This window comes from Aythya fuligula, chromosome 7 (genome assembly GCF_009819795.1).
Source record: "Aythya fuligula isolate bAytFul2 chromosome 7, bAytFul2.pri, whole genome shotgun sequence".
Classification (NCBI taxonomy): domain Eukaryota; kingdom Metazoa; phylum Chordata; class Aves; order Anseriformes; family Anatidae; genus Aythya; species Aythya fuligula.
The window spans coordinates 35,119,937-35,145,475 of record NC_045565.1 but is presented as its reverse complement, the minus strand read 5'-3'; the positions used below and the strand labels follow the sequence as shown (position 1 = coordinate 35,145,475).

Genomic DNA, 25,539 nt, shown 5'->3' with positions numbered 1-25,539 from the left:
AACTGTGTTTTGTCTCAGTTTTGTACTACATACAAGAAGGAACAAGCATATCAATACTATGAAAGACTGCAGTTAGATCACAAACTCTCTCAAAACAGTTCAGAAAAAACAAAAACAAAACCAACAAAAAACCAGAAGTATGTGAGCAGCCCTACATTGAGTATAATAGTGAAATTCTGTGAGAATGAAAAGCATTAAGCAAATATATTTGTTTTCTTAGACAAGTTTTTAAAATAATATTTTATTTTTTTTTGAGTCAGTGGTATATTTAAAAACAATCTACTGTAAGAGTATAAAGATTGTAGATAGTAAAAAACAAAAGTGTGATGACAATAAAAAAATGCTAGAGTATAAAGTTAGTTTCCTTCCTCCCTCCCAGTACCCCTCCCCATCATTGTCCAATATATTTCAGAGGCTAATAACTGGATTTTTTTTTTACACTTTAAGCAATTAAGAAATTAAAAATATGTAAGGCATTATTTGCAAGTACATTAATTCATTATTACATGACAAGCAGGCACCATAAAAATTAAAACATTCTAAAAACCATCATATATACAAACTCTGTACAGAATGATGGCACAAGGACAAAGTGATTTCATTCAGTTCATCCTAATCCACATGAAATATTACACATTAAAACAAAAAGAAAAAGCTCTTCCCGTTCTTGTTCTCAGGTTTGGACTGACCACAAACCTTCTATCTGCGTATGCTCTTTCTTTTCCTATACACTCATGCCTGTCTGTGGCTAAGAGGCTCTCTTGGCTTTCCAATTGATCAATACACAGAAGAGCCAATTGAATCAAAGTGTAAATGACTGATCACCAACGACTAATTGTAAAAGGGCCATCAGCTATCAGCTTATTCATAACACAGAAGAAATAAAGAGAAGACACATTACACAAGTAAGCTGTATCTGACTTCAAGCCCTGGGCATAACCATTATTTGGGAAAATCCTACTGTAGCTTCTCATTATCACGAAGCCTAATCCAACGTGCATTGAATTCAATGTGAATATCGTCATTGATTCCTATATACACTGAGATTAGGTATAAAATACTCAGCTCAATTAGCACTCCACAGCTACCTAAATGCCTTAGGTACAAAACATTCAACTCATTTTAATCTCCACAGCTATCTATATGCCTGAAATTATTCAGAGTAAGGAAAAGAGAGGTTTAGGAAGAGGGTGCTGTCAGTTGACGAATGCCTCCCAGTCTCAAGTAGTAGAAATGCAGATTCCTTTCAAGTTTTGGGAGGGAATATCCCCAGAAATGGGGTTAATGTAGTGGTGCTTCCGAAACACTGCTAGAAATTAATCGGAGTTAGAGTCATTGCACTAAGTGTTAGCTACTGCACACCTGAACGACGTAAACATTATATACCTTACAATACTTAGGGAAATGAATTGTTACAGCTTTATCTTTGGAAAAAGGCTGCCTTCTTCACTGGACAATCCCAGAGTCAACAGATGTTTGCTTCCGAGTTGTCTTTGGAGGTGGAGGCGGGGGAGTCTTGCTGGGCAGTGGAGGCGGCAGGTGCTAGAAAAAAGCAATTTTGAACAGGCAGTGTTATCAACGAGCGGATTTGGGAGACATTTGCTGGTTCATATATAACCAAGCGAGGCAGTAGGTAAGTCTGTAACCATCTGAATTGTGAAAACTTCTCACAATCTGCTGCTATGAATACTGAATGTATTTGGCTATTAGATTAAAATGTAACTTTTACTTTTGACAATGAAAAATCTCTCAAGGGCTCATGATTAATTAGCTCAGTATTTCAGGAAAAATCTCTTGAAAGCACTGGAGAACTTTATAATTCTCTACTTTATATCATGATAGAATATTGATTTCTTGGTCTGTATTGATTGCCTTCAGCTCCTATGCACTACAGAGCTGAAAAGTTATGGTGAAGCAACAGCTTCATTGCTTTTCCATTGTTTTTGCATTTTACACATTTAGAACAAAAATCATTCAAAACACCATCTTATTTAAACAGATAAGTAACTTGCAGCTATTACACAGTTATATTTAAAATGTTCAAAATAGAAATCCATACTGCTCAAACATACATATTTAAAATCACTTTGTATGTTATACAACAGGACAAAAGCACCCTCTGTAAGATTCACTGGATGATCAAACAAACAGAAAAAATTGTTATGTAAATTAAGACTATTTCCACAAAGTTTGTTTATATCTATGGAAAAAAACAATCTGTTTCAGAAAAAGCTTCAGAACATTGTGGTTTGCTCACCAACTTTGCACTCTGGTTTTCTGCAGCCATTAGTTTCCCCACCACCACGCTGAGGCTGTGCTGCAGCGTCACACCTCATAAATGCTGCTCTGATATTGTTTTTTTCCTAAGGTTCTTCCCCCACTTAACCAGCTATTATTGCCTCTTGTTTTCCTCCGAGCACAATGACTCTTCTTCACTTACACTTGTTTGTATCTGGACGAAATCTCTCTGCCTTGGAATATTCATGCTCGTATTTCAACTTTTTTAACGTCTTGGACAATATAATTGGTGATTTCTGAATCACAGTAAGAAACCGGTATACAAGCAACTGACAAACCGTTCCCTTAAGAGATACCCAAAGTTGCTATCCAAAAAGCAGAGCGGTTCTGGGTGATGCCAGGACATTTCTCCTTTCCCTGCCTCACAATAAATGCAAGAGAAGAAGCAAAAATGACTCTTTAAGGTAACTGAATGTGCTCTTCAAAGTCATCTTTTAAGACAGCATGAAGTTATAAATCTGGAGCTATTGTGAGATCGGCTGGGTTTCTTAGTCATAGGCTAAAAAGAAAGAGAAGACTGCACACTGGCTCGACTTTTGCTGTAATATTTCCAGTAAAGCTACAGGACAAATAAATATTTTCCAATCTATTTCTGCAATCTTCCTAATTTCTCCAGGCTTTCTCCCTTGGTAAACGAACAGGGATCACAAACTAACATTGGGCAACCTTGCCCAAACTTTTTCTCTCCATATTGCCGCTGTCCAAAAGAGCAGGGTGCAGGCCGTCCTCTCTCCATTTCTGGAGCCTCTACAGCTCTCACCTTCCTCCTCGAGTACAAAACATTTGGCTGCCAGCATGGAAATCCATCAGTTTCCATCTGCTGCTGGACAAGGAACTCATGACCAAGGAGCTCTCCACACAACACCTCGGGAGATATCCTGCCTGGCATCTTACATTTGCTGTCCCAAAGGAAAACAAGGTCAGAAGATGTCACGTGGAGACTCCGTGATGGCCAGGGAAAGCTTCCTGCCCACTGATGAAGACAGGAATTAACATGTTTTGCGATGAAGACTTTCATATCTACAGTCCAGTTAAAGTTTACACTCTCTCTTTGAAGATATAACCGTTATTTAAAGAAGGTTTATGGCTCAATAGGGCGCTGTATGCTAAAGGAAAGCCCTGCCAAGTAAGGGTTTTGAAGAGCAGACTCAAAGACTATACACAATTTACTTCTGGCTTGCAGTGGAGCACAGGGCATAGTGCTCTCTGAGATAGAAAAGCAAGTCCACAGACTAACTGAAAACCAGACAAAATACAAATTTTATTTCAGTAAGTGAAATTCAGAAGGTTTATATATATATATATATATATGTAAAATAAAGTGTTGCTGCTGGTCTGTCTCTAAATATTGTAGTCACACTGTGAAATATTTGCTCTACCCGTCCAAATACTTTTCTTAACCTGGTATGATAAGTCAGTTCCCGAATCCCTACCTAGACATCTGTATAAGAGTTGGAATATTAATGTTATGTAGCCTCACAGATTTCATTGTGATTTCTAGGTTTCAAAATCTCTGAAGAAGTGCTTTGTTAAAATCATGGAACCAGGCATGGGCTTCTGGTAAGATGTCTGCACATACTGACGGGTCACAGAACATCAGCATGCAACATGTAACTCCGCACAGAGGAGGCAGTTATTTCACAACAAAGACATACTGGTTCTCCTCTAAAATATATTGCAAAACATAAAAATTTCCTCAGTCCTGTTCTTTCAGATGGTATCTTTAACTTTGCATTTATCACTAGAAAGAACTTTGTCGATAGCATCATTTGTAAAAATCCATTTTGAATTTAACTAAGAGTATATTGGCAATAATTCTCAATTCAATTAGATCAAAGGCATTTCTCAAAGAAACGAGTCCTTCATATTGATCACAGAACAATCAAATTATCCCTGAAAACCTGCTTCTGAAGAACATATACAAAGCAAATACAATGAGAATAAGCTAAATACATATGCTATAAATAACAAGCACAAAACCTACAAGAGCTTAGATTCTGCGAGCAAATTAGGCAGAAAGAAATAACAGAGATAGGTAGATAATTATTATAATTGAATTTACAATTTCCATTAGAAATTAAGATAAACTTTGTACATGCTCATTTATGTTATAAGCTACCAAGAAATATATTAAGTAGGACATGCAGTGCTCATCGGGGCACCGTTTTGAGAAATTAGCACACCAAACTTGCCAATATGGACGTGGTGCAAATGCAGACCTAGTCATCGCTCCAAGTGCCGATACACGCTCCCTTTATGCTTTATTTAAGCATAGCGATAAATTCAAGCACACTTTCTCTCTACCGTTAATATCAAACTCAGAAAATCATTATTTGCCTCATGAAGTTCATTTTACTACATTTCCACTTGGAAACTTTGAAATAAAAACTGAAGTTTCCCTTGATTTCACATGTAATGAAGAACTTCTTTGAAGCGCTCATGTTTATACTTAAATTGTGAACTTAAATTGTTAACTGTGAGCCCTCTGAACCTGAAACCATGCTCTTACTTTCTGATGATGATAGAGACTGCTAGCTTACATTCAAACCTATTTTGGGCAGACTCCTTGACTCACGTGTACCTCAGGGGAAGCAGATACCTTATGTAAAAGGCACATCTGCAACACAGAAGCAATCTGTTCCTTCCATTTCAAACAGTAAATTGCTCCCATTTGTTTGTTTTTCCCTGCTACTGAGAAGAATAAGGTTTAAAAACATTTGCTTCCATTCTCTTACAGAAGCAGACTACATTACAGTGTACATGTCCTGGCTGCAGTAAAAATCAATTAAAGGAGGTGATTTTTTTTTTTTTTTTCTGTGAGGAAGCAAAATAAGATACAAGATTTTTTTTTTTTTTTTTTTTTTTTTTTTCTGATCAGAAAATGCTATTAAAAAAAGAAGAACAAACAAGATTGGAGTTGTACAGACAGTCCTTGTGACACTGTAAAAGAGGTATCTTCCTGCATAACTCTTTTTCTTTGAAATTAAATGGCTATCAATATCACAAGCTATGAAGATCTAATGAAAGAAACTTTACTTTGAAAGGTTAAAAGATCTAATCAGGTCATAAGCTGTACAGATAAGATGTAAATGGGCTATCAAGAACACGAGGCTGTGCAAACACCTTCAAAAACTGAGTTCTGCCCCGTTCCTTCCTGCTTCCTCCGTTGTTTCTAGCACGGAGCTGAGCCACCTGACATTGGTGGCTTGCTTATTTAACATCAGCAATGAAAAATAACACATAATGTAAGCTCTTGGAGGAATAGCGCTCCCATTCCAAAAGAGTAATGATGTGCCAGCTGAGGGAGAATCAACGTTAACTCCACTAATTTAAACTGAATTATGGACAGTTTAAGCTAATTGACCATTTGACTCTGGGAGTAAAGTTCCGTAGGAAATACCACAGGTAACCCGTGTGAAATGAGTGTTTAAGCTCTGCTGTCATACTTCATCTATTACAGCTCCAGGTGACTTTGTATCGCTGCCATTCCCTGCCCTTTCTTGCAGTGAGTGGACTTTGATAGGAGAAAGCAATTTCAGGAGTCCCTCTGCAAAGGCACACCTTGTTTCCTCACCCCTGCCACGAGCTAAGCATCCCCTCCTCGGAACACATCAAAAATCACTCACTACGGGCAACGTGAGATCGCCCAAATGAGGGATTTGGATTTCTCCTGCTGGGTTGTTCGGCAGGGCCCTGACAGGGACCGGCTCTGCTGGGGACAGAGGCAGGTCGGGGACAGCTGGGCCTGGCAGAGGCCTGTGCTCATCGCACAAAGGATCTGCTGCTGGCACACGTCAGCTGGGTTAACACATGGCGAGTGCAATTCCTCCTCTGTTAAACCACGTCTCTGCGTGTGGAGTCCATTAGTATGGCACACCACGCCGTCTAACTTCATTTTCGAAAGCAGTGTTTTTCTGGTCTACTCCTTACACAAACAGACCTCAAGAGTTATGAGCAATACCCTCAGAATTAGGTTTAGACTCCAGACCGAAACTGTATTTCTTACTGAAGGCCCGGGCCCTGCGAGAGCTATAAACCAACGTGCTGCCGATCGGGCAGAGCTAAACCGCAGCTTGATCCCTGGTAACGCGGGCAGCGGGGACGTGGCCGCTGCCGAAACAAAATCAAGGGTGCTGCTTAGGGACACATCACGGGCTCAGTGCCTCGAGGCAGACAGCAGAACAACACATTTTTCACTCAAAATCTTGTAACGAGCCGTGGCAGGCCATTGATTTTGAGACTTATTAAAAAGTGACTCCTTCCTAGGTGAGAGCTTAACCCACCAAACCCCAGCCCATCCCGGGCTGAACTTCAACACTGGGAGGAGAGCTTGAAACGCTTCCCGTCTCCAGCAGCCAGCAATAATGATCAGGGGGCAAGTAAAGAACAGACTTTTGGCTTCTTCTGTGAGCACACGGGATTATCTTGTGGGAAAATACCTTCTGGGTACCTGATATAGCTATGTGCATCATAGAAAGATGGAATTAATCAGAGGTGCAGGACCCCTGCACCCAGCCCAGGCTGCCCAAAGCCCCCCAGCCTGGCCTTGGGCACTGCCAGGGATGGGGAACCCACAACCCAAAGCTCCGCATTTCTTCCAAATATCTAATCTACACCTAAATCACAGAAAGGCTTTGGTCGGAGTGCCTGCTTTATAAAAGAGGATACATTCACTTCCACTTGCGATCAAATGCGGTTCACAAAGTCAAGTTTCTAACTGAATAGTACTGATTAATAATGCAGTTTTTCCAATTTCACTCTCTCCAGCTTCTCCACAGAAGAATGCTACCAGCTGCCCTCCTGCTGCCCAGGGTGCGTGAGCCCGCAGCAAGCCCAGGCCCACCTCTGAGCAGTGCTGGGAGTCCCAGGCAGGCAGCACCATGCGACCTGGGGGTTTCCCCTGCAGACTCCACCAGCCCCGGGGATCCAAGCAATACAACCTTTGTGAGGCATTTAGGGAGGAAAGGGAACCTCTGAGGCAGCTGATGGCAACCTCCCAAGAATTCATGTCAGCAACTGCAAACAACGAAGCAACTGCTCCCTAACTACCTGCTACCGTCATGGTTTCGGCTGGTTTTCCAGCCTCAACTCTTTTCCTTTGTCCACATGAGGACAGTACTCTTGCCAAAGCCTCTTGTTTTTTTTTTTGTTTTTTTTTTTTTTCCTCACTGCAGCTAACCTAGCAGAGAAGATCAGCACTGCAGTATATGCATTGCAACACATCAAAAATCCCCTGGATTTATACTTCTGTGTAAACATTTCCATTATATCCAATTAAGTAGTAAAACAATCCCCAATCTGAATGTTACTCAGGCACTGGGATCCCAATAAGGGAAAATTAGTGTTGTTGCCATCAGCCACGTGAGCCTGCTTGGGTTCTCACTTTAGGCACTGCTTCAGGCCTTGCTGTCCCCTCTCGCAAAGTCCTCTGTCTGCTGCCAGATTGATTGAGGTCATCTCACCCAAACCATTAGCTGATCTCAGTAAGTGTTACAGCCAGCATTATAAATGTAAGTGCTCCTTTGTCTATTTTCTTTGAGTTTCCCTTTTTGCTGTGAATACAAAGTAGGCAGTTGATTTGTATGCAAGGGTATGGATGAACCCATAAAGAATGAGAAGTGCCTAAAGGAATCCCTTGATGTAATAATAATCCTTGCAGGAGTCGTAGACTTCTTTTTTATGTTCTTATATATTACTAAGAACATTTTTAGCAGAACAAATCATACAGTGCAAGAAAATATATATAAGGGTATCATAGTTATCAATGAATAAGAGGACAATCAGATAATTATAATTAGATGATTACTGGGATAAGAGACTTAAGTAGATGAAGCTAACAGTAGACTTCAAATAATCTAAGATTACAATCTCAGGCACTAAATGACACTATTCCCTGCGGTTTCAAGGTTTTCTTGGTGTATTTATTAATGTACTCTTTTCAGTTCACTAAAGTGCTTTTTCTGTTGTTGTTTTTCCTAACTGACTGCAAAGCAACCCCAGCAAGCCATGTAATAATTTCTTATGGAAGGGAATACCTCCAATTCTAAAGCTAGTGATACAATCTTATCTATCACATTTTTTACTGTTTTTTCTTCACTGATACAAAACGTGTGTAATTTAAAAGATCATTAGTTTACTGGGCAGAGAATCATAAAGTTATGAAGTATGTAGTTATCTGACCCCTGAAACACAAGGCATTAAAAACTAACCAGTGGGATTTAATCAGAGCAGTAATAAGAATTTACCCATCTGATCTTTCATATCCAGCTCTACTCATTTTATGTTCTTTACAGTTATAAGCTTGATTTAATAAATTTGTAGAGTAATTTTAATAAGACTAGAAACCTTTCCTAAAATTAATTCTAGGACTAGTACCTGTGGCTTTGTGACAAATCTGCTTTAGATCTATTTTCCAGACTTTGAAACTATATTACCTCATCTTGGAAAGCTTATAAAAACAGATGCTGAGGAAAACTGTGGACACCTGACTAAGGAGATGCCACTTTTATTTGATCAGATTTCTACAGGATGCTCAAATCCTGAGCTCCTTCAACACTGGATGTTAAACAATGGGGCCTATTTCTACAACAACAAAAAATATTAAGAAAAAAGTATGAAAGGAGGCTGAGCAGTGAAGACGGTAAAGAAAAAAAAAAAAAAAGATTTAAGACCTTAATAGAACTTTGGAAAAAAAAAAAACAAAAAACAAGAGAGCACATTAAGGCTATTTTTATGATGCTCCATTTAGTGATGTGGAAACCCTGCTCATGACAGGTACAGGAGCTGTGCAAGGTCACATTTCCAACAGCAAGGATACTAAGGCTAGTACTGGGGTCTTCCTCAGGTCTGGGCTCTAACCAGCACAGCACGACGGCATTTGCAAATAGTACAGTAAATATCTAGCATTTGTCCATTTCATGGAAACCCCTTCAAATAGCCTTGAAAGGAAGGAATAAAGAACCCAGGCAAGGGGATTTTATCCCTCACTGCATATTTTATCATCTCATTTTATCATCTTTTCAGCTGAGAACTGAGCTCATGTTTACAATCCTGAACTACTACCATGACCTAAAACTTACAACTTACAGTATAGCATATAAAATGAATTTACTATCTTGGAGGTCATACAGGAAGTTGAACAAATTTGAAACTTAATTTGAATTTCTCAAGCTTCTTCATGAGGCTTAATTCTTTAGACCAAAATCCTGGCAATCCTACTGTACATTCTGAAGGTTTCCATTTAGAGGTCTGTATCCAGGTTAAGCACAGCTGACCCCCAAGAGAGAAGACAGTGGAATGGGTAAGAGCAAAAGTTTGGAACATTTTGTCAGAAAATAGAGGAAAAGAGTTCATAAAAAAAAAAAAAAAAAAAGTTAAAATGTTCACAAAACCCATCCAGACACAGGGAAGAATGATAGAATAAAAGAATAGAGAGTTTTTCAATTTATGACTGTGAATAAAACATGGTGTTTTGAACAACACTGCTCACGTTTCTGAAGTTACTTCTATACTTATTTTTCCCTATTTAGCCTAAAAACTAAATTACTGCAACTACACAGTTAGAATTTCATACATGGCAAAAGTCAGACTTGTGTACTGTTACGCATTGCGATAGCCTCTTACACAATACAACTTTTCACACACACAAAACTGAATTCCTGCCTGACTTTATTCTCTGCTGAGATAAAAAATGTTTTCTCTAACCATGAAATGTACTGAAAAGCAAATTATTTAAAGAATTTAATTTGAATGGTGAACTTCAGAGCAATATTGGAAGATACCTCTGCAAACGAAATAGAACTATTACCAGTGAGAATTTTTCCACAAAATAACAGCTTGGCCAAAGTTATAAATTTCAAAGTCAAAGAAAAGAACACCTCTCTAAACATGTTTGTTTGTCTTTGTTTTTTTTTTTTTTTCTTCAGAAAGAAAACAAATGGCCCTTCTCAAAAGTACTGCTTAAAAGAAAAATACTAAATTATTTTTAAAGGCTTCCAGGATGCAGGAAAACTAAGCTGAAAAAGTGTATTTTCTTCAGAAAGCTGAAAACCACGTTCATGATGAAGAATGTTTCTAAGCTCTTTCCTCAAAGGGAGCATGCGTGTTTGCCTCTAGGAAACAAGTGGCAATTGAATGCTGACAACACAGAGCTCCAGAAGGAAAATATGTCAGGTACATATTTTATTTCCTTTCCTGAGATAGGATTGAAAGGCTATAAAAACTAATTTGCTGCTGAGACTCCATCCTGTCAGTTTAAGCTTCCTTACCAACATGTCTAACAACATTTTGCTGAATCTTCTCCACTAGAATGAATCCAAGCTCACTTCAAGTCGATCCCAATGAGCGATGCCGTTCCTCCCTCCTTCAGACATTTGTTTGCAGCTGCAGAAATCTATGGATCTGCTGAATTCCGCCAGCAGGGTTACATCTTGCTGGGGGTGGTTAAAAATGAAAAAGCAAAGAAAACTGCAGGAAATGATCATCGTCAGTAGGACTCACCCTTTGATGGGCAGGAGGGGACGTTGTTGGACTGATCAAGTCTTGGCTTTCCATGAGATTCCCATAATCGGCCATGCTTCCTTTGAGAGGCAGCGGAGGAGGGATGTCTGTGAGGTCGGCACTAGACATGCCGTTCAGTTCCAGATCTGTGAAAACCAGCATTTAGTTAACTCTTCAATAACTGAGTGGAATCCAAAGATTCAGACTCCATCTATTCTTATGGCATTGATAATATGACAATGCTGCACATGCAACATCTTTGTCTGCTCTTCGTTGCCTCTATAATTATCTGCAGTTCATGTAATGAGGGATTTTAAAGGAAAAAAGAACAAGTGAACCAACCTCCCCATCAACAGCAAGCATGCACTGTTGGAGTTGCATCGGACTAATTTTTAGGATACACTCAAAAGACTTGAACAATACTCTCTTTTTAACAGAAAATGAAAATACTCTTCCCTTCAGATTTAACTCCAAAATATTCATAGCTTGGCAAATACAATTTTCTCAGCAGTAAGCTCTGCATTTACACCTTGTATAGTAACAAACAATACAAGTTTTGCTAAGTGTGTTTGCTAAGTTTTGCTAAGAATATAATCAAGCTAAGATTTATTTACTTTCCTACAGTAAAATACAAGCTTCTTGTTAATAAAGTGCACAGATGAAAGCCTATAATCAACTACATCTCAAAAAAAAATCAAACTCCAGGTAACTATAATAAATGAGTAGTCATTAGTTGTTGAGTAAATAAACTCATGCAAGAAAAAGTACAAAACATTTATTATTACTGGTTGCTGGGTAGAAAATTCCCTTTTCTTAGCAGGTAAATCCTAGCAGGTACGTGCTGCAAAGGGGAATAGCCTGAGGGATGATAAAGTTTATTGAGGTCTGAGGCATACATGGGTTTTTGTGTAGAAATCCACCCACGGTGTATTTCAGGGTAATTCAGTCATCTGAACACAGGCAAAACCCACTGTGAGCTTTACGAGATAAGAAACTTAATTTATTTTTGATAAATTAGGGCAAGTGTTTTCATTTAGGGAATGAAAAACTAATATTTTTATTTTACTAGGATGATCTGTAAAACAAGTGGAGGACTTGTTTATTCAGATATTTTTATTGCAAGGTTTCTATCAATATCTTATAAGCAGTGCCCTTCTATTGTTCTCTAAAATGGCTTCTCGCTAACACAATTTAACTGTAAGGGTGTATTGATTTGTCACTGAAAACTGTAATTTTACCCTTCATCCTTTCACTCGAACTTTCACTACATCAGGACCAAGAATATTTTTCATCTTGGGATTTCAAACTTTCCGTGGTTTCTTCTACATCAAGCTGGAAAGTGTTGTTTGTCCTCCAGGACCTGAATTTCTCATCACTTTTTCTATAGCTTCTGTTTTTCATCCTTCCTTTTCTACACAGAGGATTTCTCCATTCCCCAAACATTCCAGTATTCATAGCACTTTCTTTTATATACCTCCATCAGAGTCTACTTCTACTATGCTCCTGTCATTAGAACATAACCATAAAATGAACTTCCCTGCTCATTTTGTATTCACTTCCCATCCATGCTGTATATTTAAAGATCACAGACATTTGAGCATAAACATCACAGAAAACAGCTCCTTGACATATGTGCAACATCTCATCTACAACTTCATATGTACCTACCTATACTTGTATGTATGGACTTACTGTTTGGTGTGTGTGTGTGTGTCATTTTTTATTTTTTCCCTCAGTGTAGGGGTGTATTTTTTTCCCCAGTGTAGTGTAGGGTAATGCTGAGAGATGTTTGGAAAATGTCATTTTCTTTAGAGTTGTAGCTTAAGCAGAACCTGGATCCTTCCCTAGAGGGAAACCTTCTTTGGGCATTACTGTAAGCAAGCCATGCTGTTAGGTCTCCCTATATACATTCCTTATGTGGAAACCGAAAATCAGCACAACAACATGCTATCACGTACAGACAAACATTAGAAATTCAGTCTCCCAGTCCTCTAGTAGCCAAATTTAACTGCCCTGAACACTTTGCCAAACTATTTAGTAGAACAACAGCACTCTATAATGAAAAAAAAAAATAAATTATTTGGCCTGACTAGATAATCTCTCACACAGTTTAATGAAATCCAAAAGTCATCTAGCTAACTTCGGAAAAAAGTGTCAAACACAAACTGTCGTGTTATATAAATATCTACCCCTCATTTTTGTTTTGCTATCATCATTCAAAGCATCTCATCAGACTAACATGGTTTGAATATTTTCTCTTTACTGGACACGTGCCACTGAGAATGATGAGATCGGTTAGATGACTTTTTTTCATTTTAACCTAATGACCAAATTTTACACTCCATTCTCCTAAACTGCCTGCTAACAAGCAAGCAATATTGCTTAGCAACTCATTAACTGCTTTTAGCCAATTTGTGTACTGAAGTAACTTCTTTGTCCTTGGAATTCCACAAAAAAAAATATCATTGTAATCCCTCAGGCAATTATGGACAAGTTCTATACATTTTGCAGTAACTCGAACCTATTTTATGTAATGCACATAAATCTCAAGCACATGGATGTAAATATTCTCAGAAACACATGATAGTTTCAGACCCTTTTTAAAAAAGGAGATTGAGTTGTTTTTAATAAATTGCATATAAAAAGAAATAATCTAATTCAATTTTCATTTATTTATTTATTTATTTGTAGGAGTACACGTACTGTAATTCTTTGTATTTCCATTTTTTTTTATATACTCATAGGTTTTGGCTATCAAAAATTTAAAGAAAGGAGAGAGTTCCCAGTTATCAAAATAGTGGTTTGGGGTGTCTGACTAAGCAAAGGAAGCATTGAACTGGTTTGAGCTTGTTTATCACTCTTCCACAATATCTTTGTAGGCAACAGTTCCAAAATCATTTAAGCAAAGCCACATGTCTTTTAGAAGACAGTTTTGTTGCTGTACATTTGTAGAATAAACATTCCTGTGCTTACAGAACATACACTCACAAATGGCAACAAGAACTTTCCAAACACTCCTTATTTAAGGGAAAAGGATTTAAGTATCAAAAAAGTAAATAAACCAAAATGACCATCAAACAAGATCTTTTGTATATATTTTTATATATATATATATATATATTTAAACTCAATCTATTCTCCTCTATACTAATATTTAACATTTGACTGGTGTATTAGCATTTGGGTAAATGTGCCAAAAGGTAATTTATCACAAGCTAGCAACTGAAAACTGAAAATCAGTTTTTGGAGAACAGCATTGTAAAAGAAATATGTGATGTACTACACCCAGATTTGCAGTAGGGTTTCCTGAAGGCTGAAATAAACATATGATATTTTACAGAACAGCTAAGTGATAGACTTCAATGTCAAAAAATCCTAAAACATTGGAATTTTTTTTTTTTTTTTTTCCTTTGGCTTGTACTCACTACATAGTAAATAAACATTCTTTTAAGGTACAATTACATTGCAGGGTTGTTTTTTTCATCCTTTATGCTCCCAAATATCCCAAATCCAATACAGAGTCAAGTTCAACACTAATTTCTGACAATTATTAAATGTCTATGCAATTGTTGATTATATGAAAAGGAAAATAAACTTTTCCGATGCAACAATTTTGCTTTTGTAAAATGTTTAAATGATTTTTGTTGTTGGTAAATGCCAGGTTAAGGGGTAAGTTGTTCCTAGTCCTGCAAAAGACATCCCATGGTGATGGGAAAAAAATAAACTATAAGAACTGATCCCAAAGCGTGATGGTGAACATGATGCTCAGGAAACACAATTCCCCGTAGGAAGTTATTCTGCAAAAAATATTCTGGGAAAACAAAATGTAATTAAAGACTTACTGGACTGTATGCTGAAAGAAAGTTTTGTCCGCGGAGTTATTGGGGGTGGTGTCACTTGGGAGCTGGGAGGCGAAGGAGAGACGGAGAAGCGCCTTTCACTTGAAATGACGTTGATGACCTGGCTTTTTGGTCTCTGTGGTCGTAGGGGGCTGATCTGCACAGGGACAAAAACAATGAAAATCCCAATCGTTTCCCTGCAACATGGCATGAATATAAGTGGATACTGACCACCACAGCTCATCAAGGTTAGATGGTAAAGGAATACACGTTACTGAGCAGCCGACTTTGTGACTGCTGTATTTTCCCAGTACTTCCTCAACAGCAACAGGGCAATGATAACATACAACTCCTCTGATTTAATGCAGTATTTTACAGCTCAAAATGCTCTTCCTGTCCTCCCAGGAATAGCAATGAGACTTAATGCATACACCTTCCTATAGCCTTGCATATTTTTCTGAAGCAATGAGCCAAATCCCAAAACACTTGCTTAGCATGTTACAGTAATAAGTAAGGTAAGTAAGCCTACATGACTGTATGACATTCAGAATCTTTTCTTTCTTCTCACATGGCTATGCTTTCCTTTAAAATCTCTCTCTCTAATTGCTTGCATGCTCAAAAAATATAAACTCTTGTGCTTATATTTAATTCACTGAAATATACCTCTTGTTTCACTTCAAAAGCCATTTAACTTCTCCATCAGAAAGCCTGAAATGATACGTGTAATCTTATGAACAACTAACATTGCAATAATTGAATAAGTGATTCATTAAGTTTGATTCTGAACTCTACTGTTTCTTACCCATCCACTGTCCCCCACATTTCCATCAATCACAGTGAGGAAAGCAACTTGTTAATTCTAAGGAGCGCACAGAAAATGGAGCCGCAGCCTAAGGTTAAGATGGGAAGGATTGCCAAGGTGATGCATTAGGGCAAAATGGAAGCTGCAAGAAATTCGTGCTTTTTGAATAATTTTGTCATTTCACCAATGACAATGGTGAAGGAGAAGAGTACAAGAGTACCTCCTTGTATTTTCAGAAACAAAACCTAGAGGGGCTTGCATAAAGGTCTCTATGGTAATTTCTCTTAGAAGGCTCTCAAAGTACGCAACTTTTTTTCACAAAGACCTCCGATTAACCTTTCAGAAGTTTGCCTGATATTAAAATTCAAGTCCCAAAGACTCCAAAGGTTTCTTTCAAGATCTTTTAAAGCATATTTTTAGTGGAATGGATAAGCACAGTAATTGCTTTCTCAGAGGTATAAAATTACAAAAAAAGCAACTAAGAAAAATGTACTAGTTGATCAGGAAACCTCCAATGCAAGTAAAAGACAACAATAAAATAAAATAAAATAAAACATAAAATCAAGTTTACAAGTTAACCTGGTTCATGGCTACTTAACTGAAATAAATTTTAACTTCTTATATGACTGACTAGCTTGTTTCTTTTCTAAAGGTTCATATACACCATGGTTCTGCTAGGGAATATGAACTCTTTGGAGACTGCTAATCCATAATGAACCCATTGCTAATTTTTTTTAGTCTGCCAAAGGCGAGATCAATGGTGAGCAATGTTAGATGTCACTAAATCAATAAAATGTACAGCCTATTATTCTGATTACTAACATAAGCTTTCGAACGGTCTGTTAAATACCTGGCCTCAGTGTTAGATTTGCTATCAGCCTCTGGAATCAAAGAACTAACAAAGAGAATTTATGTTAAAGAAGTTTATGCGACACTTAAAAGAAGATATAAATCTCCAGAAAACTATAAAGACATTACTGATGATCTTCACATACCAAAGCATTTAATTTATCTTTTGATAAGATCAGAGCAGTACAAGATCTCTGTAATTAGAGTTTGGGTTTTGATCAGTCAGAAAATTCATTACAAGTACAGAGAAATCTGAAAAAAAAAAAAAAAAGTATTTAACCATATAACTAGAGAAAATGGTTCCACATACACAACTGTATAATCTTCTCATGTTCTTCCAGGAAGATTTATTTAATTGGTAAAAAATAAGTTCCTGCATAAGAAAGTGCACCCCAGTGACAGAAATATCCATTGCATTTGACGGCATGGTATCTGACAGAGCAGCAGTGTGATGGGGCTGCTGTCCTCTTACCTGACAGTGACAAGGCTGAACACACTGCATGCTACACAGATTATTTTGATAAATCCCACTGTCCAAACCCACTGTGGGTTCTCATTTACTCTGCCTCACCCATGCAAAGGCTGACTGCAGGTCTTCCAGGTCGCTATGTGTTCTTCAGCATCACCTTCAGCTAGACTACATCACCCAGTCTTGGTGTGAATGTTGGGTGAGATGTGCGAGGAGGCACATTGAAATGAGCACATCAGGTGCCTGCTGAGCCTCCTGCTCTGCTGCATGAAGAAGTAAGAAGGGTTGGACCTGATCTGGCACCGACAAACCCAAGCTGGCTGGTACTCTTCCATCCATTTTCTTGGAGGTGCCTATAAATTGTCATGGTACTAAGAAAAAGAACGTCTTCTGCTGCAAAAACCTCCAAGTATTTTAGAAGTCAGAGTTGAAGTTCTGTTAGAAACTTCACAAAATAAGAGCAATATGCTAAGTGAATTAGCAATGCTACAAGTCACTTCTAAAATTCTCAGTGGAAGGAATCCAGTAACTATAATATGAAATATTACAGCAACTAATAGCAGATTAAAATCTCACTACAAAAGCTCTTTAAATATATGTTTTAATTTCAAATTATCATCAGTCTTTGGTTCCAACATTTTAGAAAAAAAAGAAAGTATTTCACTTTTCCATTCCATCATCTTTTTTTCTTCCTCTCTCTCTCTTTTTTTTTTTTTTTTTTAAGCTAGCAAACTTCCTACTTCCAAGGTCCCAGTACAAGAGAAATCAAAATGCCTTTTCCTTTATAAAACACAGCAGAACCATTGCTTTGGGAGTAATTTTGACTTTAAAAAGGGAACTTGTACAAAACGCAGCCCACAAAAGTAGAACAATGGAAAATTTGAGTTCTTACAAAAGATAATGATTTCTCCTCTATATAATTAATAGGGGACATATCTCTCCCGAGTGCAGCAATTTTAACAGAAGACAAATTTTATCTTTAAACTACTTGACATTATCTTTCCAAAATTCCTGAAGACAGCAAGGGGAATTGTACAACCACTCTGTAAACCAATCTCGAGTGTTTCCTCTATTTCATATACTAGAGAATACGAACCACATTAACACCAAGCATTAAAAATTGACCTGGTCATTTTGGAGCTCTTTCGAGTAGTTTGCAGATACTTAGGAAGGAGGCTTTTTCCTCTTACCATTAAACTGCATTTCTTATTATTGATCTGTGGATTTCAAGAAGCTCAGAGTAACTGTGAGTAACTAATTCTGGCATTTAATTTCCTTCCTTCTCTATAACCAGGGGAAAATTAGTCATACCAGTCATGCACTGAAAGATCTCAACTAGGGGAAGAGAGGAAAACTCCTGTTGGATTTTGTTCATTTCTCCTCCTCAGATGACAAATGGGAATGTGCCTGGAAGGGTTTTGATGCCCCCTTTCCAGGTTTTAAGATCTCTGCCTCCAGCAGACACCGGCCCAGGAATGCTGTGCTGCTTTCCTTTCATGCTGCTGAGGTCCAGTGATTACAGAGGTTCTCACAACATGCACAGCACGGCCAGTGAAGAGTTAAAACGAGCAGGAATACTTATAGGGATGTGAATTCAAAGAGGTTGGAGGGGTAAACTTCATCCACTGAAACTGGCAGCGAATGGCACTAGCCTGATGGTGTAAAAGGATGAGTCTTCAGAAGTAAATGAGCCTGCCTTTGGCAAACAGATGCAGGCTGCCTCCCATCACCTTCTTGTCTTTTGTGCACTTGGGAAGGGCTTCCAGAAGGTTTGCTCTGTGATTTTCACAGGGTTTGAGGTGAGCTGATTGACCAGACTGCAGTTCCCCGGTCAGCCTGCTTTGCCCTTCTTGCATGCAGGTGCAGTCAGCATTTGCATTTCTCCAGTCATAAGCAAACTTCTCTGACATCCAAGACCTCCCAGAGATGGCAGTGACCTTGCACTGACATCAGCCAGCTTTTGCACCATCCTTGGATGCCTCCCATCTGGTCCCGGTGTTCTGCGCAAATCCGACTGAGCTGCTCCAAAATAAAACTTCCTTCTCTTGTGGCTCTTCTCCCACAAACTCTGCTAGTTTGTTAGGGATCTGGGAGGTATGAGTGCAAGCCCTGCCACTGCAATGTTCAGGTTTAGACAAAACAGGACTGTTGCAACGTGCCTAACACCTCTAGAATGGAAAGCATTGTGTGAAAAAAATGAGGCACAGGTATTTATGCACAATGTATTTGCTCTCTGAAAACTGGTTTTGATAGGAGCAATATCCACTTAAACAAACCAGGACTGATCCCAAAATTACTGAAATCAATGGGAAAATTGTCACTGACTTCAAAGGAGTTTGGGTGAAAAGCCTGAGGGATGCACAGGGATTTTATCTGAGTTTTTGCTAAGCTAATACAGGGCCCACGGCCATATCAGACAGAATAAGGCTCTGATCTTCCCTGATGTCAGGAGACACATCTGAGAGATTAGATTATCTCTGGATGGAAAAGAAAGAGCAAATCCAGAGAACACAGGAACTATGGCTGAACATCTAAGCAATACTCAGCTACAAATACCAAGCAGAAGGAGGTAGAGGACATCAAGGGCGGAGAGGAATCGTTTCCAAAGCCCAATGTAAATGAGAGAATGACCAATGACAGAATTCACTGAATTAAAAGTTGGCTCTACTAGCACATGTGCAAATCTTTAAAAGAGCGTTACATTTATTTCTTGAGGGCAAGTTTTAAACTATTGGCCTCAAAACAAATGTCCAGCCAGAGATTCAGAGGTTATGCTTAGTTCATGAAATCCCTGCTCCAGCTTAGGATGGGCTTTAGTTCATTTCAGAACTAAAACTTCTGAAGTTACCTAAGCCTTCAGGATAGTTTCAGTGAATTAAATATACACCAAGAAGAGAGGGTTTAAACGAGATATGCCCTGTAGTTAATATGCTTATACACAGCCACTGGTGGAATTGCTTACGATTTTCTGCTTAAAATAGTCTTTCAAGAGTACGTAATTCCATGCACGGAATGACCTTGTAACATTTCCACCAAAAGTGTCTTGCAGTAGTCAGCTGAAATATGAGAAAACCCATCACAGTCTACTGGGAACCATAAATTCAAAAGGCTGCTAAAACGGAAGCATTTATTTTACTTAGGATATATCATCTGGTCCTTTCGCCAAATAGCCATATATACCTTTTGGTAAGATTTTTATATAAGATACCATGATTTTTTACACTGTAAATAAAATCTGTATTTCTCATTCATTTGGAAATGTATTAATGTTAAAGTGTATTCCCTATGAGTTAGTTTTGATCTAAAAATGAACTAAATTGTAAATACCCACATTTTTATTTAAAACCAGAAAGAACACTGCTCAGAACAGGATAAAGCATCGTGTGTTAATAAAGTTACCGTTTCTGAAAGGATCACTGCTTCAGACTGCTGCAGAGAAATATCAGTAGGTTTAAATTCTTTATCAAATATTTCTTGATGCTTGCTGTTCCGTTTCTCCTTCTTCTTTTCTTTCTTATCCTTATCTAGGTCATCCTTGTCCAATTTATCTTGAGACCTAGAATGCATCTTTTTTGGCAGGAGGGGCTCAAGCACAAACCTAAGGAAAATTGTTCAATAGATCAATAAAATACAATTTTCAAAACACCTGATTTTAATTTTCATAGTCCCAAAAGCCTCACTTTAGTTAAAGATGATTTGCTAATCAGTAAAACTCTATTGGAGAGAAAATGTGTGGGCAGAAGGTCAGAACAATCGTTATTGTCTCACTTTAAAATTTACTGCAGAACTGCTGAAGGACCAATAACATATTTCCCTGCTCTCTAGTATATTTGCTATTTCACAGGTACACAAACTCCCGAATTTCACTGGAAGTGGTTATATAAAAATGAGTCCAAGATACATATGGTGGCACCACAACAGGCATTTTTTTTTGTTAGTTTTGTTTTTGTTTTGGTGGAGGAAGAGGATATACTTATTCCCTAGAAAAGGAATAACTGTTGAGAAATTGTTTTTTAGTGGTGTAGTGAGCTTCTGTTGAATGTGTACAACAAAACAAGCTTTCTAATGCTTGTAACTCATCCAAATTACAGTCTGTTTTAATGGAAAAGCAAAAAAGCATCACATCTGTACCAGTCGTTGCACTGAAGTATGAAATATAGGAGTTTAACCACAGACAATAACTTTATTTCAGTAATTACACAGGGCTAGGATATATCTGACATGGGTATGCACAGATATATTCACCTACAGCATGAAGTGATGAAGAGGAGACAGGAATGAGGAGCTCAGAGTGTTCTGATATTACAGAGAAACTCAAGAATGATCTTTCTGACAGTAACTAAGGGCCAGGTTATTTGCCAAGGAGTGGATGTTTTCCCACCTGGACTGTTCCACACCCAAAGCCATCTACTTCAGATGTGAATACATGCATGGCTGGTACACCACCACCACCACCTCTGAAATTTCTACAATACACAACTTTTTGTCTTCAAAGAAAAAAAAATACCTTAGGGCTTTAATGAATTTTTAAAGTAAAACTTCAGTTTTTTAACAATAGTTTTTATTTTATAAGGAAAGACTATTCTAAATAATATTGGAACCCTTTTAAGCTAATTGTTCGCTCGGTAATTTAAAGGAACCATTCTTTTATCTCACCTTTTTAATGACTAGTTTAAATAAAAGGCAAAGAGACATTTTGCTCTTAACTAGCTAAAAGATTCTTAGCTAGACCTAAAGTGTTTTATAATTTATACTATTAACTTAACATACTAGTAAAATCAGAACCCAGTTAAAATTATTCTAGCAGAAATTAAGAGGATGTCACAAATCAGTGTATTAGAAAAATCAAACCACAAAAAAAAACCCAAACAAATAAAATCCCAACAACAGTCAACCAAAGGAAAGTCGCTTACCTTTTAATTTTGGAAAAGTATTTATGTTGCCATGATGATGCACCCACATAAGCCAGACTACTAACAGTGTAATACTGGGGGGTGGGTTCACATAATTCACAGGGAATTTATCCTAATCATCAGCAATATCCAGCAGAAAAAAATCTATATTATGTTACCTTGTGACTATTTGTTTGTTGTTGTTGCTACAAGCACTAAAGGCCCTTTAATTTCAGCACAATTAGGCTCATTTGATGAAAAGATACTCAGAAAAGTACCTGCAGCAACAGCCCCTGAGTCATTGCCCTCATAACAGGAGCCAAATTCATACGAGCTGGGAGACAAAATTGCAAGCTTAGTTGCTAGACGGAGCTTCTTATCTCTCAGTGTCAAAGTGCTTCACAAAATATCTTACATCCCATTTTACAGACAGAGTAAAGGACGGGAATGACTTGCCTGGGGCTGCAAAGCAGGTCAGTGACAAAGCCTGGAACAGACTGCAGCTCCCTTGACAGTGTGCATTTATTTTAGCCGCCTGAATCGTGCATTTTGGCTGTTTCTGAGGGCCGTGCTGTGCTGGATGGCGGTGACAGCCCCCCGCACGTGGCCGCGCATTGCGGGCAGCTTGCAGGTTTGCAGGAAGAATTGCCATTCTTCACACAGTGATTAATTGCTTCCCTTCTAGGCATTCCTATTATTAGTGCTATTAATTATTTGTACGTGGTGTATCAGTGATACAAATGGGCCAGCACGCCACGCGTGTGTTGGAAGTACATGAGGACTTTCAGCTTACAGCAAGACACACGGGCAGCCTGGGCCTTCCCATCTCCCAGCTCGTGCCTCTAAGTGCTCCTATCTGTACTGCCACGGGCCCATTTTAAGCAGAGAATAACCCAAAGGTCTTTTCTTAAAGTCAGAGGTTTATTTATACGTAGAGCTGGGAGTTGTAAAACACACCGTGTCGACATCTGCTTTGAGTTTTTACTGTTTAAAAGCTCTAAAGCAGGGGAAGCTGGGCGGCAGCGTAAAATACAAGGTAGGTGATTTGGTAAGACAGTCAGCTCCATTTTTAATTGTTTTTTCATAGCTCCATCTCTAATCTCGTAAGTAACCTATCCTGAAGGGTGGGGATATGGAGTATAAGATGGATCAACTGACCATAAACCCAAGCAGATATGAGTAAGCCATGTAAACTCCTTCCAAGGTAGTAGTGACACAGCACTCACATCATCCTTACTGTCACTTGCATTTTAGAAGTCTTTCAGTATGTTTCTTAAATCTGATGATTTTTCTCCTCCTGCTCCAGCAAATGAGCATTTTCTCAGTTCTTCTAAGTGCTGGTATTTGTTCTGCCTTCCTCATGTGTATTACAGGTGTATTGCCCCAGGCTCAGGGCAGGAGCTGAGCTGCACTGTGGTCTTTGTGAGTATTGGTTTTACACATTGAGTGGACTCATGAGATCCTCCAAATTTGCTAAGTGACACGCACTGCAACAATGCTGGGATGGAGATGCAAAAATTATGAAAGTAGCTTTCAGTGGAGAAAGTAAGATACATATAACGATTTTGAAGGGAAAAAGAGAAAGAGGTTGAGGCAGGAAGGGAGCAAATTAAAGATGAGAAACAGAAAAGGAACAAAAACATTTTACTCCTGAGATAAAATGAAGTTGCCCGTTAGCTTGGGATGGCAGGCATGCACAAGTTCCTGCAAGGCAACTCCCACAGCTGAATTAGTGAAAGTGCTTGAACATCTCTGCTGTCCTACGTTTCCATAAACATGATTCATCATGTATGTGTTACAGAGGGGAATGTAATGAGATCTGAACTGTGCTCTGTTTGCAGTTCGTTCCCAATGTGTACATAAACTGTTTGTAATCAAGGTAAGTATCATGTTGGTCCTTAGGTGCTGTATTTAATTTTACTTGATGCTTTTACTCTCTAGTCAGGCAATAACTCCGTCTGAAGGTGCACAAGGGACACTAACATTTCTAGTGCATCTCTGCATGTTGGCAGTCCTTTAGGAGGCTTTTAGAAAACTGCCGCCTTGGTCAAATATTGAGTTTCTGGGTTACGAATGTGCCTGGGGGGAGGAAAAGGGAGAAGGGAGCTCTGAGGCTGAGTGGAAAGAAAACAGATTATTTCTTTTGAGGGATGCGACTGTGAGACAGGGCTTATCAACAGAATTCCCAGTTCTCATGTGAAATATCTTGATAACTCTTGAAGTACAATCTTGCCATAAGCAGCTTTCCCTCTGGCAGCAAGTGTGAGAAGAAATGATTGAGCAGTTAGCTAATCCCTTCCTTCTCCCAAACTACACCTGTTTACCGCTACAAGACTGGCTGAAGACACGTCTCATCACATACGTTGCACACGATCAGTTCCAAACAATTACACTTGCAGTAGTTCAAAAAAGGGCACAACTTATCTCCTGTTAGTTTGGGGATTTTGGTTGAAGACTTAGAGGTTTTTCTTTTCCTTTGTTTTTAACACCACAAAGAACAGCACTGCATTTATTTTCATTAAAAAATCTTTTTAGTCCGTGTGTATTTTGTTTGTGTGGTGGGGTGGTAACAATCCTAAAAACCTAAGGTCTTGCTTTACAAAGATAAGCCCTGAATGAATATTCCTTACTCACCCATCTGAGCCAGGTCGAGAAGGCGTGCTGTCTGAGGAGATAGAAGACACCGAGGCAACAGAGAGGGGTCTTGAAGATGATGGCATCGTGAACGATCTCACCATGGACCTTGGCCGACTGCCTCGTCTGTCATCCAGACTTGAAGGCTACAATAAAAGAATCATAATAAAAAATCTTGCTTCTTAAATCACAGTGTAACTGGTATCTGGCTACCAAAAGTAATGCAGAAAGGTTCAATATTTATTTTCCATGTGGAATGTTGTATTATTTAATTATGCATTGTATTTAACAACAAAGAAAACAATTCTAAAGAAAATCAATTTAAAGGAATCAGAGGAAATATTTATATTCTTATTTATAAGTGCACGTAGAATTTTAAACATATTCTGATATTCATTTGCTTCGATGGAATTTACTTTTTTTTTTTTTTTTTTTTTTTTTTTTTTTAAGCCTGAGCTTTAAAAAGGAGCTTTTTACAAACACTTTTTTTAACCCATCTCTGCAATTGAAGTGTCTGCCATGTCGGTATATTTAAAAGAAATTGAGGTGTTTTTTAAAAAACAAAACAAAACAAACAAAAAAACACACCAGTAAGAGGAGCTTTACGTCAAGAGAGCCAATTTACAGAGTGACATCGAGGGTAAGAAGAAAATATATGAAAGATTTTTTTTTTTTGATGCAGACAATTTCAGAATTCTGAATATTTATCCAAGCTTTGTCAGTCATTAATAACTGATATATGCATAAAATAATTGAACTCTTTCAGTCAACAAATAAAAATCTCATGCTGTTTAATTACAGGTAGATTTTCCACCCTGTCAACTACTGGTAAATTGGCACTGTACAAGGAAGACAGAAGCAATAAAACTCCATCAATCCTGACAATTCTTACTGGTGGGTAGAAGGAAATGAGAAAGATAACACCACCTGTGTGTGACTTTCCAGTCATCTCCCTGATGATGTAAATGTGTATTTTTGAAGTTACTGACATGCAAGCATCATTAATGTCAATTATGTCTGTTTTCCTTGGGAATAAATTGTTATTTGATCTTTTCTCTACCTTAGTATATTAGCAAGATGGGATTTGAAGGACTATAAATGGAAGAGCACTTAGAAGGATGCTATAAAGACTGGCAAGTTCCACATAAGATCTCATCGTTAAAAAAAAGTCACTGCTATAGGGAAGAAAAAAAAAAATCTCTGAAGGAAGAGATTTTCTCTGGCATATAGTATTGCACTGAGATTTTGAGGTTTTGG

General features: G+C 38.1%; 1 protein-coding gene across 2 annotated transcripts in view; it reads right to left on the bottom strand.

The window, feature by feature from the left end:
* Positions 1–261: 261 nt before the first annotated feature.
* The window catches only part of DOCK1 (dedicator of cytokinesis 1), a 257,844-nt gene continuing 232,566 nt past the window's right edge, over positions 262–25,539 (bottom strand). For both annotated transcript variants that reach the window (XM_032190845.1, XM_032190846.1), the window contains exons 48-52: positions 24,283–24,428; positions 20,156–20,354; positions 14,640–14,793; positions 10,798–10,943; positions 262–1,542 (exon numbers count right to left, since the gene is read on the bottom strand). In XM_032190845.1, coding sequence (XP_032046736.1) covers positions 1,447–1,542; positions 10,798–10,943; positions 14,640–14,793; positions 20,156–20,354; positions 24,283–24,428 — 741 coding nt within the window. In that variant the 3' untranslated portion in view covers positions 262–1,446. The remainder of the gene's footprint in view (positions 1,543–10,797; positions 10,944–14,639; positions 14,794–20,155; positions 20,355–24,282; positions 24,429–25,539) is intronic.